This window comes from Passer domesticus, chromosome Z (assembly GCF_036417665.1).
Source record: "Passer domesticus isolate bPasDom1 chromosome Z, bPasDom1.hap1, whole genome shotgun sequence".
Lineage (NCBI taxonomy): Eukaryota > Metazoa > Chordata > Aves > Passeriformes > Passeridae > Passer > Passer domesticus.
Window position 1 is genome coordinate 12,238,208 of NC_087512.1, and position 15,278 is coordinate 12,253,485.

Sequence of the window (15,278 nt, forward strand, 5' to 3'; positions counted from 1 at the left end):
AAAAGGTTTACTTATTTTTAAAAGATGCAAAGGGGAAAAATATGCAATAAAGATTATACCAGAAGGTGACTTCAGGCCACTGGGAAACTTAGAAGCCAAGGCTGAAGAGGCAGAAGAGTGTGCATCCACTGTAGTAGAACTGGGCACTGGGTATTTCAGGTTTAAGCTTTCCTTTTGATCATCTATAACATCTTCAAAAATCATGCCTGCCAAATGATGTTCTGATTCTGTGGAAAAAAAGAAAATTGTACTTAGTGTAGACCAATGGTGAACGATCAAAATGCAGAAACTATCGTATATCTGGGTTAGTGGCTTTTTAACTTATCTGTCACCTACAACAGCCTGGACCTGGACCAGCTGTGCCTCCCTATGGAAGGGCACTTCCAGGGCTCTGCTGTGTGAACCAGTCCTGCATACACAAAGGTTATTACTGGACCAGGAGTTGCTCTGGGTGAGTCTAAAGGACATCCTAAATATCGTCTTACGTATGATTACAGATATAGCCATGATTTGGTTCCACCACTAGGCTTTGCATTAACCCTGTAAGCAGATTAGACTATGTTCTTGGCACAGTCCAGTAGCTAAAAGTAGGTTCTACATAGTTATTTGTTAGATAAACAATAAATCATTCAATACATCTGCTCTAGTAAACACTTGAGCTAATGTAAGGTATTTAATAAAACCAGTAGACATTATAACTCAATATTCAGATTGGCTATCTTTAATTTTGTTTTTCTCTGGTATTTTTGGTTCGTATTTCAGTAACACCATTAGGGATTGCGTTAAATGTCTGTGGTAACTAAAAGTTATTTAATATGCATATTCTGTGGTAAATTTATTATCCTTCTGTTAATTGGACATACCAGCACCAATGACTCCAGCAGCTTCAAAGACTGCAGGATGAGCACCAAGGTCAGAATCAGCAGCCATTTCAAAATCTTCTATCAGCTTCACTAACTGTAAGTAAAATCCAAAAACTAGGTAATGATACTTTCTATAAGGTATTTCTGAGACTTACACCACAGATATTTATGCAAAGTCCACTTTACATATATTTTTCTTGTCATAATCTTTCCAACATTTTAATGCAGTTTTCTGACTGAAAACAAACAAAAATGTTCAGGAATCAAAGTAGTCAAGTAGATTAATTTCATGTAAGAATTACAGTCTTCTGGATACTTACTTGAGAAAAATACATATAAACTCTACTATGTGTTTGAACAGTTTTACTTCTACTGATCACATTATGTTTAAAGTAACTGAAGTTTTCCAATATGTATTTTATCTAAAACCCAAAGATATTAAAATACTTCCATCATCTTCATAAGTCTGAAGTTTCAAACCAGAAAGTGAAAACTAAAACTAAGCCAGAGTGAGACATTTTACTGACCATTAATCTCAAAAAGAACAAATCTCAAAAATTATATGTAATACATGAGAAATTGTTATAATAGGAATGACCAACAAGTATGAACTTTAAAAAAAAAGACCAAAAAAAAGGAATTAAAAGGAATTTTCTTTAGGATTTGGCTAGGTATCCAGAAGTTTTAAGACCCAGGTGCTATGAAATGCTGAAACAAATACAGGATATACCAAAAATTTTTCCCTATGGGCTTTTAAAAAATCTGACTTAAATAACAACCTTGACAAAGAATATAAGTGATTAAATAATCCACCTGAGTGTAATAACTGTAAGTGACACAATGAGGTCTTTACATTTCTGTGAATCATAGAATACCATGAGTTAGCAGAGACCTAAAAAATCCATCACAGCACAATTTTATTTTAATTCCATATTAGGATTTATAAAGATGGCCAACGTGCAAGTATTTTATGAAACAAATTGGATCAGCTTCCAGAAATAGTCACACAGTATTTTGCAGAGGTACAACTACAGAAGTCCTTGCCAAAAAAGGCTTCCTGCTCAGCTTGAACTCAGTTACACAGAAATTAAGTATGTTCTGCCCATTCACTAGTAACATCACCATTCTGGCCAACATTTGGTCCATCGTAAGCAACCATGTCAGCCAACAGATTCTGCACTAAATATGAAACAACACTGTATATACATATATATAAAACTTGTATTATAATATAGATAATATTTATATTATATATAATGTTACAAATATATATATATATAATTCTCAATATCTTTCAACAGACACTAAGCAGATTTGAGAACACATTGTTCCAAAATGGAAGTTTTGTCTTTAGTTAAAAAAATTAACTGTTTAAAAACCAACAGTTAGTACTCACCATTTTGCTATTTCTGAAATCCTGCTCCATATTTTCTACTATGTTCTCTAGTACCCGTAATTGCATATCCATTTCCTTCTGCTTTGTGGAAAAGTATTCTTTTTCAATTAGTTTGGGTGGAAGCCCTGAAGAAGGAAGAGTTCCTCCATCTTCATGTGCTATGTTCCAAGTTACAATATCTGTAACAGAATCTGACTTATCTTTCTTTTGCAATTTGTCTGACACATTCTTCTGATGATCATCTTAAAATAAAATTAAAAAAAAAAAGAATGCACCAATATCACTGAATATGCCACAAGTGCCTAAATACTGCAAGTAATTAGGCAAAAATATGCCATACCTAATAGGGTGTTTTAGAAGGCAAGAATTATCACAAAAGAAGTCAAATGTATTGATGTTGATGTTTAAGACTAAAAAATCATGAGGTTAATTGGGAAAAGGCTGCAGATTTTCTGTGGGACTATTACAACAAAAGAGTATTACTTTGTCTTGGATTTAGAACTGAAATGGTTTACCTTGCTTATAAAGTGCCTCAGGTGGATCTGCATTAGTAACAGAAGCTGCTGTGTGATGAAGTTTTGCAGTAGATGGAACTTCAAGCTTCTCATTCTCCTGTTCAGCAGCTATCTCTTCTTCAGACTCAGGTTTCATGGACAAATTGCTAAGCATGTCACTGTCTTCAATGTCAATCACACTGATATATTCCCGTTTATGCTAAACAACAAGATAATGAAGAATTATACAGTATGTGTTTTGAATGAGCTGCTTATAGTGCATTGTTCTCAATTTCCTGTGTTAACCTCTTGATATTTGTACATGAAAGGCTTTTTGTTTTGGGAACAAAATAAATACAATCTTCCCTACCATATTACACAACTCACTCATGCAGATACAAAGAACCCAAATTCATGAAGACAAACAGTACACTTAAAATGCATTTAAGCCATATGTACATTAGATCACTAACCAAATCAGGTGCATCTGACAGAAGGGATGGTAAAGGTTTCTCATTCACTTCAGTGGGGAAACTCAGGTTTAAATACATGTCTGGCAGTTGTATCTCAGAGGAACTGGATGATTCTACAAGGAAATAATAACAGTATTACATTTACAGTAAAAGCCACAAAAATTTCAGACTATTAGGAAACAGCTCTGCATTCTCTAGAAGATAAGAAAAGCTTTGACTAAGCTGCCATCTAGATTGCTTTTAATATCTAAATCCCTCCTACTTAGGTAAAAAAAAATCTGCATCTTTACTTAATCCAAAGAATTAGATTACTCAGACAGAAACCTCTAATAAAACTATCGGCAAATGAATCATGTGATATAGTAAAATTATCTTCAAATAGAAAAACATTGTTGAATTTTACAATAATGGAAAAGTTAGTATGCTCTCTTGGTACCACAGGGAAAACAGCTTTGTACTGAAATCTATGTAATGTATTTATGGAACAATGCTACTGCAACTCAAATTCATGTGATCTGTTTTAATATCCCACTGATCAATTCATTTGGTCTACATTACACTAAAACTAAAGTGGGCACTAAAATCAAGCTAAAATCCAGTTTCAGAAAGTCAGATAAATTAGCATGTTATTTGCACCCTGCATTAAGCTGTCTCAGGTACAAAACCCGTGTTAGAACAGTAGCACTTTTATAGACTTCCCAAACAACAAAGTGGAGAAAGACTGCAACCATACCTGATGCAGGAACAGATGTGACCAGCTCGTTTTCTTGAACTTTGGAAACCTCATTTCCACCACTGATCCCATGATCCTCATACGATTTGAGCACTTGATTGGGAAAAAAAAAAGGATCAGAATACATGAGTTTAAGTAAAGATATCAATGGCATTATCTGAGTGTTTCTGATTTGCCAGTTCACAATCAAAGAAAAGTGGGGGAAGAGGCAAGGAAAGAATTTCAGTCAAGTGTGAAACATTGTCTAAAATGCATTTAGATAAAGTCAAGTTAAAACAAACTTTCAGAAAAAGTCATAGCAGAACTGACTTATAGAAAGCATGAAGAGAGTCTTATGTAATTGTGTCAGTAATATTTTAAATTATAATTATTTTAAATACTGCTTTATAATTTATATTCCGTTGTTTTCTGGTTTAATTCTTTTTGAAACAAGAAAACTGTACAAAAAACTCCTTCCCCTTTCAAACTTGCTACATTTTGAACCGATCAAATAGCACAACTAATCAAGAAGCAACATCAGAAACAGTTGGTTTCTGTAGATCACCTGTGTGGCACTTACCTGGGTCAGTATTTGTACATGCATCTTGGGTTTCTGCTGCTTTTTTTCCTACAGAAGCCAAATAATGTAGATCTGCTGAGGTAATACTTGCTTTATCCATTGCATCTAAAATGTGATAATACAAAATAGGTGTTTATTAATGATATAAAAATTAGACAGTAATGATACTAACACACAACTATGGGCTCCAACACATGAAAGTAATGATACTAACACACAACTATGGGCTCCAACATTTTCTTACTTGTATTTATGACAGGTAATTTTACTTTTGTCTGTAGGCATATGTCACAAATGACGCCAAGAAAAGTTCATGCTACCAACTTTATGTGAATAAACAACTAACACCTACAATGTTACACTGAATTAAAAACCAAAATTCAGTTTAGATATAAGATTTTAAATTAAATATTTTAGTATGATGAAAAGTAACAGTCTGCTTCACATTCTAAAAGGAGGGGAGGAATATTCGTGACACATATATCTTAATTTCTTTATTGTTGTTTCTACAGAGTTTGCATTTCTTTAAGGCCAAATTTCAGAAAATTGATTGCATTTTGTCCTGTGACAGAACTGAATATTGTCAGGAATTAACATATTATATAAAGAAGGAAATCTTTCCACAGGCCTGGTCTTCGTATTGCAGGCTAGAAACATTGCGTGCATTGAGTTTCATTTACAAGAGCCCTAAATTTTGTGTAATTAGAATATGTAGGCAAATAATGTTGGAATAATATATTTTAAAAATATTTTTAAAATTTAGGATTGGAAATGTTTACAGAATTATTTTGATTAATCACATGAACAGAAATCACTGTCAAACACAGCTAATTAGATTAACTTGACATACTGCTATTATTTCATTAACTCTATTGTTTATAAACATAAACACAAGATTATCACTAATTTTGAAGAAAAATTAAAATACTTCTAAAATTTTTGGGAAAACTATTCTGAATCTTCAGATAATTCATGTAAGATCTTAAATTTGCCTGCACCTCTCTCCATACCAATCCCCCCAAAAAACAAGTGTGTCCCAAAATTCTCAACACCTGTTGTACATCCTGAAAGGTCTGGGGAAAGATCCCATAAGCCAGAAAGCTCTATTGCCCACAGACCATATTATCATAGTTTTGAACATGTGGATTATTGTGGCTTTACTGTGAATTCTAGCAGACTAATGCTCCTTGATTTTTTTTACATTTTATTTGAGTACTCAAAGCATTAAAACGACTTGTACTTGCCCATTGACATGAGAAAACCATCTTGAACATAAGATGTTGATTTTGGTTTGTGATCCTAATATAAGGAAAAAAAGAAGAACCATCTTTAAAATCAGTTCCAGTGCAGATTAAAGGCTTTCTTGGTGATGTTAACTATCCAATATACCTCATATGAGTAATTTGGGGAAAAAAAGAAATAACTGCTACTTACTTTTCTCAACACCTATTTTAATTCCTCTGATCTAGTCCAATTTAGTGGAATTTACTGACTATGTAACACTCTCTTATGTACCTTGGGGTGACGTAACAGAAACTCCTTATTCCTCTTTGAGTCTACCCTACCCTTGCTGTACCCTGCATATCTCCAGGTCTGGTGAGGGTCTCCAGCTGCTGTGCTGCAGTGAAGTCACAGAGGAAGTATGGTATGGATCAGAAACACAGCTCTGGATAGTGATCCAGCTTTAAACTGGTAGTGTTCTAGTTTGAAATTTGGTACTTGCAAGGATAAACCCCAAAAGATATCAAAAATGCTTAATCAAAACCCAGCTTGATGAGGAATTTCTATTTTCAGAGTCTGGACTGAGACAAAACTGAGATTCCAATGCATTGTTACTCTTACATTGTCATACATACAGGCCCACATGGAAAGAATAATGCCTGGGTCACTTGCCTGGGTCACTCTGTCACTACTAGGAAAAACTTTTTTTTTTTTCATTTTTAACATTTTTGTATGTATTTACTACAAATTTACATGCAGACTTATAGCCTATCAAAACAAGCTCATGTTCCAGAAAAAAAATAGCAACCCTGGAATCCTTTATAATAATCGGTCTCCAGTTTAGAGAAAATGCAAGTATATGAATTAAATATGCACACTGTTTGTAGGCTAGAGCCTGGAAGAGAAGCATATTATTGTTTGGTTTATAGTTTTCTTCTTTCTTTTCTGCTAATACTTGAATGGAAAAGGCTAAGAGCTAAGAAAAAACCATAATTCTATACCCCAGTCTCTGATTCAGAAGCCACTGCCGTGTCACTAATACTGATGATGGAGTCGTCTGGACGGAAGGACACGCTTGGTTTCTTCTTATCCTCCTTCTCTTTCAGTTGCTTCTTACTACGCCTCCTTTTACTGTCAACATATTAATTGCAGATAAAGAGTAAGAAGTGCTCTGAAATAGTAGCAATACTTATTGTTGTTTTCTAGGAAAGATTACTACTAAGAAATAAACACTGAAATAAAGATTGGAAAAGACAAACAGCTGCTGCATATAGATCAGTTCAAATCACAATTTCTGCCTGCTTGAATAAAAATGGTGTAGGAACCCATAGAAATACCAGCAGTAAGACTAAAATGTATGAATTGTCTAATAGGCTATTTATATTCAATATAACAAACCTCATAATATTTCACATCTACATCCTGTGTATAATTAATAATTACTGCACAAAATGCCCATAACGAAGCTATAAGAAGCAAACCTCAATTACACAGCAGTAATTTTCTAATTACTAGTTGACAAATAGATTACACAACAGCAACTGTAGCTTCTTCTTCAATATGTCACAAGTAGATTATATGACAGCAACTACAGCTTGAAGCACTTCCATAGATACCACTAAAATGTATTCTACACTGTATCTGCAGTTATTTGTATAGCAACATTTTTTTTTACTTTACAAGTGAAAAACTACTCTTGCTCCAAAATGACAGAATTAAAAGCATCATAACTGAAAGAAACCAAGTATTCTATTCCAGGATATTCTATTAGCATTCTATAAGAACTGAGGAAATATATGTAAGTAGCTTAAGCAAACTGTTTCAACTGTTTGTGCATTAACATCAAATAGATCAAATTTTGTAAGCTGGAATTTTGTTAATCACTGTCTGCATTAAAAACAGCCTACATATTTAATTATACTGACAGAGCATACAATCCATTCCTTCTTGAAGATGACAGTGACAATACGCAGCCCAGACAGCAGTCTACTAATATTCACTGTGCTAGGAGTGAGCATTTCATTAAGAGTGTATAGCAAACAGTCAGGAGACAACAAGACTTTAAAACACAGATAGTGGAATGAAAAACATTTCCTCATGAATCGTCTTCCTATTAATATCCTAAGAGCAAGAACTCCTCATACTCTAATGATACACTTCTACTGTGGCTTTACTAACATTTGCTATTTTATTCTCTGCTGAGAGAATACACTCCCTCTGATGTCAAAGCTAGAAGATACAGGTTACCAGTTAGTCTGCCACTTTAAAAATCAGGCTTGCCTTTTTCTTTTGTTCTGCACATCTCTAAGCTCAAATGGTTCAACATCAGTTCTTAGTAGCTGGATAGATTTGGTTTGGTCTTGTCCAAAGGAACTGCTGGGCACAGAATGATGCTTGTGGCATTGCTCAAATGCAATGAGGTCTCCAAGGGGGATGAGATATGGTGCCTAAAAAGGTTCAAAGAGAAAGACAGAAAATGGGAGGGGAACTTCAGTCAGATTGAATGAAGAAAGTAAGTTGAGTTTGGATTTCAGTTACACAAACAAAACTCCTGTAACATTTTGTAAAGAATATGGAAATGGAGTATTAATAGAATCAGACCAGAACCTCTGCCAACATGTACATGTGTAAACTATTTTCTGAAAATTAAAAGGTATTAATTTTCTCCACAGAGCACAAGAATTTTCTCCACAGAACATATTTCACTAATATTTGTATTTCTTATGTAGGTAGTTCAGGGTGAAGTTAGGAACAATGTAGACAAGGACTGAAGCACCTTTCAAGGAAAAGCATTTCCATTTTACTCAACTGGGATATGCAAGCATGTAAGCCTAAAAGAAATAACATTTTTCAAAACATCAGGTATTCGGCATCCATAGTATTTTCTTACCAAGCCTTTTACCATTCCATTTCTGCCCTGCAAAACAGGATTTTTCACCACATTCTGTTTCTATAAGCAATTATATTATAATCTCTCAAGAAAAAAAAACCCTATTATTTTACCATACAAATATTGTCCAGTATTTTAGATAGTAAATTCTTAATAATCACTGCCAGTGGGCTGAACACTGATGAACTATGGAATGTAGAATCAATCTAATGTAGTTATAAACACTTTCAGGCTTGCAGTCTGCCTCATTGACATGTCAATAAGCAGGTACCCTTAGTTCTAGATCCCTGCTGGTATCTGTGCTGAACAATTTCAAATTCAAAAGTCTATAAACATTAAATTTATTTTGATGACTAAGAAACCGTGAAACTGACAAAACATTACAACTTAGAAAAACATATTCAAATTCAGTACCTTCTTTTTCTGAGGTAAATTAATCTGAAGTAGTGATATTCCTGCATCCCCCTGTGTTTCTTTGGAGTCAGCATCTTTTGCTGCAGGTTTAACAGGTATTAAAGTAGTAGTGATTGGCTGCCTTACAGCTGGTGCAACTCTAGGTACTGGGTCAAGTTGCAAGCGCAACAGTGGCAGAGCAGCCAGGCTCTGAGTGGTTGGTGTTTTGAACACGTTCACATTTTCAGGGAACTGTGGCTGAGGTGAATCTTCTTGCTGTCCTTCACACTGATCTGAATTCAGATGTTTGGGAGGACCCTCACACACTGTTTCTGCCCATTTCTCCTTTTCCTCATGCTTTTGTCTTGAAATCTCAGGATTGTATCTACTTCTGTGGAAATCTTCCTCTGCCTTACTCTTTCTTGGTGCATATGATGACTGATGGTTCCATAAGGAATCTGATGAACTCCACGCTACTCGTGGTACTGGGGGTGGCCTGGCAAATGCTGATGACATTTCTGTTGGATGTAAAAATGCTGGTTTGACACGATAACTTGATTCAAGCGTAAGCAAAGGAAATCCATTTGAGTAACTACTTCTTTTTTCAACAGGGATAAGCTTCACTTTTTTCTGGATGCCTGAGGAAGGAGCTAGGAGATGAAATGGTTTAGTAGGCACTGAAGAATGCAGATCTTGGTATGGTGACATTAATTCCGTTTCCTTGCTGTTGCTTTCATATAATGCCAAAGAGGTACTCATATCCACACAATTCTAAATGAGAAAAGCAAATAAACAAGCACTTACACATCAACCATGCACTAAATATGCAGAAAAATAGTTCTTTCTACACCAATCACTATGAACACATTTCCTCACTCAACAGGATAGATATCATATCAGATATACTGAACAGTCTTCATAAGCCATGCTTTGATATACCTACTTTTATTTGACCATTGTTGCTTTCATCTTCTACATTCTTCCTTGGCTGAAAAGCAGAGCTCTCTTGACCCGTTTTTCCTTTTTCTTCTTGTGTTTTTGGAGAAGCATTGCTTTCAGCAGTGTGTGCAGGCTGGCTCCCTGCCAGGTGAACCAACCGATGCTGGTGTAATACTTGTTGCACATTTGGCACATTGGTAAAGGATGACTGCACTAATTGCATTAAACTCATGAAGTTGATCTGCTGGAGCTGAATACACACATGAACAAAGTTAACAATGCAAATAATTTTAACAGAAGTCTTAGCAAAAATGTCTAGGCTATCTTACAGCTGTTCACTATCAGGTGACCAAAACACACAACATCCCAATAATGGGATGATTCAATAATGATTAATTTGTATAATTGTTTACTGTTTTAGACTTCCTTGTAAGATACCATAAATACCTGCCACAGACAGGTTATGCAAATGCAAAACAAGTATCTTCTGGTTTTTGTGACGTTTCAATAAACGTAAGGTCACATAAAATTGGATCAACATTTTACCACCACTTAAATCCTAGCACAGTTGAAAAGCTATTACAGCATCAGAATTTTTCCAAGTGTAAACTATTAAAGGACATTGACATATGTGATCTAAAACACACTCAAAGATCTATTATTATACCACTAATTTTCTTGAATTAAAAGTAAGAGTTAAGTGTAAAATAAGTTTCACAGTGGTTAACATGGAACTAGAAATCTCTTTAAAGAACAACCTGTGCTGTTTTGCGCTGGAGCCACCCACTGAAGTGATTTTTTTCTGAGAGGAGCTCCTGAGATCTTCCTCTGTGCCTAGCAAAACCAATTGCTGGCTAGCTTTGAGAATAAGAAGGTTCATGAGCCAATTAAAAACCAGTCCCGCCTCTATGAACACACATGTGAATACGAACAAAGCCCGGGAATTCTCTCCTTCCCTTCTGGCCTGGGAACAGGCAGCAAGGCCGGCCCGGCCCGCGGGGATCCGGGCGGGGCCGGGCCCCAGCGGCTGCCGGCAGGGACAAGGGAGGCCATCGGCCGCTGAGTACTAGCCTGGCTGCTGAGATCCCGGCCCTCCCCCCAGCCCGGCAGCCAAAAAACCCCCAGAGGCAGCTGTGCAGGCCACACAGAGTGCCCCGCGGCTGGAACTGAACGCAGCAGGGGATGGAAAACATGCGGCCGGAGATTCTGCTGTTGTGGCCCAGGCCCCCTGAGATCCTGACACAGCGTGGCCTGAGAATGCATCACTGTGAGTGCTCTGACACCCCCGGCAGGGATCCTGTTTGGATCGGCAGCCCCTGGGTGAGATATTAGCTCTTTCAGGGCATAGATAAAACTTGCAGACCTTCAATTCTTCCTCAGGGAGAGAAAAGGACAGAGTAAAGACACATAGAGAACAGCATAAGACATGAAGGTCAGTAAGAAGTCAAGTCCCAGATGAGAGGGTTGAGATGCCTCAGGTTTGGGCTGAAATCCTCTTGTAAGGCTATGGAGAAGACATAATTGATACGTCAGGCTCTTTTTCCTGTAACTCATTGAAAGTATGGGAGGATGAATTGTTCAAATTGTAGATGTAAGCACAGGCATCTATGCTAAAGTGAGCAGATGTTGCAGTAGTTGTGATCCCAGGAGAAGTTTGCATAGAGAGAGAAAAGAGTGCCCCAAGGGAGAGAGGAAGACCTCTGTTAACAGAGATGATGATCTCAGAGATAGGTAAAGAGAACCTTTGCTCTTGAACCGCTCATCCTTAAAATAGCACACCATAAGCTGACATGGCTCATAAACACAGTTGTGGGAAGGCTGCGAAAGATGGGAGGGACTCCACAATTGCAGATTTCCGAGCAGCTGCTATTCGTGGACATTAAAAGCCATGAGAGAACTGTTTCTTGTGGAGAAGTCTATGCCATAGCAAGGGCAACTCCCCTCCCTAAGTGAACTGAAGAAAGACTATTCTAAAACTGACTGAATTGTTTCTGTATGTTGTTACTGAGAAAGAAAAGGTTGTAGGGAGCAGGAGAAGTGTTCTAAAGGTTTTATTCTGATTCTTATTATTCTTTTTTTGAGCTGTAACTGAAGTTTTCTTTATACCCTTTTAAAGTTTTGAGCCTGCTTTGTCTTTCTCCTAATCCTATCTCACAGCAGGAAATGAGTAAGTGTATTCTAGTGGGTGCACTGGCATTTAGCCACCACTGAACCAACCACACACAGAAGGTCCTTAAAACAGTAACTATTCCAATTTTTTTAACAACACAGTTGGTACCATGAAAATTACTTAAAATAATTAGATGCTCTCACCTGAACTAATTTAAACATTTCATCTTGTAGCATCTGTCTGACAGTTTCTGATGTACTTGGTTTCTCTTCTCTAGGAACTTCTTCCTTGACTTCTTGCTTTGCACAAACAGAAGTACAGGAGGCAAGACTTGACACTGTCGACACAGCAGTCTCAGAAGGCTGAGAATCACTTATAGTGTCTGCACTACTTAAGAAAGAAAAGAACGAACTATGAAAAACATTCAGAGTTCAAAACACCTACACAAGGTTGTCTTAAATCAATCCAGAAAAATATTAAATGTACCTGTGTATTTAAAAAACATAATTAATTTGTTGGAGCGACTGAATATTAACAGTGCACAATCATGACCAGAGAGCATGTAGGACATATTTACTAACACTTCGTCAAATACTGAATGAGAAAAGTAGTAAAGATGTAAGGTCTAGCTGATTTTGTAGCCACAAGTATCTCTAAAATATTATTATCACTAGAGATGCAGGCAGAAAACAATGATTTGACAAATAAAAACAGAAAAAAGACCTGGTTAGTCATAAAGTCAAACAGCTGGTGGAAAATTAAGAGGGACATTTTTAGCTGAAATAAGGAAGAAGGCAGATTCATTTTGACTTAAAGTAATGTTCCTTTAGATATCTGGGCTCAAAAAGTAACAAGATTTTAGAGTAATTGTATGTGTTACTCCAATTTTAAATTATTTTCCTTACATTTTCCCACAGTGATTACAACATCTTTTAATTGGTAAAGAATATTAAGTACATTAATTCCTTACATGAAGAAGAGAGGGTTAGGATTTACAGTAAGCTATGAAGAAACTGAAGGACTTTACTTATACCAACAGAAATCAACCCAAAAACACTTCTCTCTTTAAGAAAAATGGTGACATTACTATGGATACAGGCAACCCTTAGAGAACTTTATACAATTGTACAGAATGGCCTCCAAGTGAACAAACAGGATCATAAAGTAATGGACAATAAGTAATAGTTTTAGATATGTAATAGGTGTGAAGGGGCATATGAAATCTTTAAGAAGGCAATTAGAATGTGCAGGCATGACATGAAATGCCAAAAATTTGAGTAATTTTTTTTTAAAGAGTTGGCATGAGAAACTCAAGAAGGAAAAGAGATTAGAGACACATGAAAATGGAGCCCAAAAGTATGCGTAGTTCCTATTTTCCTCTAAACTGAAAAAAGCCTCATAGGTTCCAGAACTGAAAGCCCAAGATTGACTCCTGACTCCTTTTCCTAATTCCAACATTCTCTTTATTTTGTATATATTTATGTAAATCTATCAGCTGCCATAGGATAGCTGCATTTTAGAAATTTAAATTAAAATGCTTTTAAGTTTAAAATATTATTGTTCAGGTCTTCTATATAATCCAGTATCTTCTATAGCAATATTATATAATGAATTCTCTCCAGAACCAGAAAGCAAAACTATAATGTCTCTTCAAATCTGGTATCTCTGAATTAACATTTGAGCCATGCAATATTCCAGACAACATATGAAAGTATATGATCCACAAGGATTATAGTACAAAAAAGTTCCAGAAAAAGCTACTTTGTTTGTAGGTATAATACACTATACCTGCAAATATTTTGCAGTCAAAACTACACATCACATTACTTTAAATCAAAAATATTGTTTTATTACATAAAACAGTACAGGTTTATCTTGCCTAGGAACTTCTGCATCTTGTTTTAAAGAAATGAGTGGGAAAGGGTGCTAGTAACAACCTCAGTCATATTATAAAGAGAGAAATACTACAATAATTGCAAATACTACAATGATTTGTTATGCTGTTTCCATTTTATATACATGTATGTGTATAAATATGCACATAACCTCCTGAAAAAGTATTTTAATTAGTATGAGATGAAGTACCTGAAAGCCACCTGACCAAAGCTATACAGATCTGCATTGCTTCAATTACTGCATTACACTGCAATCTGAGCTGGCAAATATTGACATTCATGTTTTGTCTCCCCTAGCAATCAAACAAAAGCACTGAAAAAGTTCCAGCTATTCAAGACAACAGGCAAAGAAAAGTTTGATTCTGGTACACAAAGGAAGAGAAAATCCAATATTAGTTAATACAGTGATATTAACTAATACTGTTAATATCACTACCATCTGCATCTCGAGAAGAGAAAAAACAATGACATAACAAATTCTCCAGGGGCATCCTACATGCAGTTAAAACAAAAACATGTAATTTTAAAAAGTAGAAGATTTCAAGTCTTTCTAAAATTAATTTTAAAGTCTTTCACAAATGTTATGTATACATGGGGACATTTATTTATATGCCATTGTAATAAGATTTTCTGCTTTTCCAGTTATTGTCTATCTTTCTCCTAGATAAACTATATCTTCCCACAAATCATGCTTGTTTTATTAGATCATTACTAAAATAACAATTCATCAACCCAGCCCTTCATCATGTCAAAATGCCTGTACATGAAACAGGAGATGATTGAAACTGTTTGAAACTATGGCTTTGTTGCTATAAGCAACAGCAAGAACCCGAGACATCACTGAATACAATCATTAACAAAACTGCTTTAGATTTTTAAGCAAAGTTAAAAGACTTAAAAGAGCTTAAAAAACCCAAGTCACTTACATATTCTTTTCAGCCTTTTCTTCCTTTGGTTCTTCCAGGTTTGGATCTTCTTGAGCACTATCTACAGCTGAAATGGCAACCTGCTGAATATAAAAAGATGAAAAGATCTAAACTTGCAAATTTTTCTATCCCTGCTGCTTCAATAAAATACCAGTTTTTTTAGCCTATGGCAAATGTATTTTTGATTAATTATCCAATTACAAAAATCTGACTAAAAATAATCAAAATTATATACTTATCAGAAGACAGTTACAGATCATGCAACAGAGATATAACAATTTACCTGAGAATCTTTCTTTCTTAAAATAGTCTCATTATTATGAGATTCTAGTTCCAAATTCATATTCATATAGCACCCTGGATATATATTCTGCTAATCTCACACC

At 35.5% G+C, this 15,278-nt stretch overlaps 1 protein-coding gene and 1 long non-coding RNA gene across 8 annotated transcripts in view; one reads left to right on the forward strand and one right to left on the reverse strand.

Moving 5' to 3' along the window:
* The window catches only part of CPLANE1 (ciliogenesis and planar polarity effector complex subunit 1), a 58,358-nt gene that overhangs the window by 10,595 nt on the left and 32,485 nt on the right, over positions 1-15,278 (reverse strand). For 4 of the 7 annotated variants that reach the window (XM_064404066.1, XM_064404062.1, XM_064404067.1 and 1 more), the window contains 14 exons: positions 14,893-14,975; positions 12,275-12,461; positions 9,966-10,211; positions 9,044-9,793; positions 8,020-8,186; positions 6,741-6,870; positions 5,763-5,817; positions 4,519-4,623; positions 3,960-4,052; positions 3,227-3,339; positions 2,775-2,973; positions 2,260-2,501; positions 864-957; positions 60-227 (listed from right to left, as the gene is read on the reverse strand). In XM_064404066.1, the coding sequence (XP_064260136.1) occupies positions 60-227; positions 864-957; positions 2,260-2,501; positions 2,775-2,973; positions 3,227-3,339; positions 3,960-4,052; positions 4,519-4,623; positions 5,763-5,817; positions 6,741-6,870; positions 8,020-8,186; positions 9,044-9,793; positions 9,966-10,211; positions 12,275-12,461; positions 14,893-14,975 (2,632 nt within the window). The remainder of the gene's footprint in view (positions 1-59; positions 228-863; positions 958-2,259; positions 2,502-2,774; positions 2,974-3,226; positions 3,340-3,959; positions 4,053-4,518; positions 4,624-5,762; positions 5,818-6,740; positions 6,871-8,019; positions 8,187-9,043; positions 9,794-9,965; positions 10,212-12,274; positions 12,462-14,892; positions 14,976-15,278) is intronic. The other 3 variants (XM_064404065.1, XM_064404064.1, XM_064404063.1) reach the window with 3 other exon arrangements.
* On the forward strand, positions 10,988-15,059 carry LOC135290190 (uncharacterized). The gene is made up of 3 exons (XR_010352898.1): positions 10,988-11,228; positions 12,349-12,520; positions 14,931-15,059. It is a non-coding gene; the product is annotated as an uncharacterized LOC135290190 (long non-coding RNA).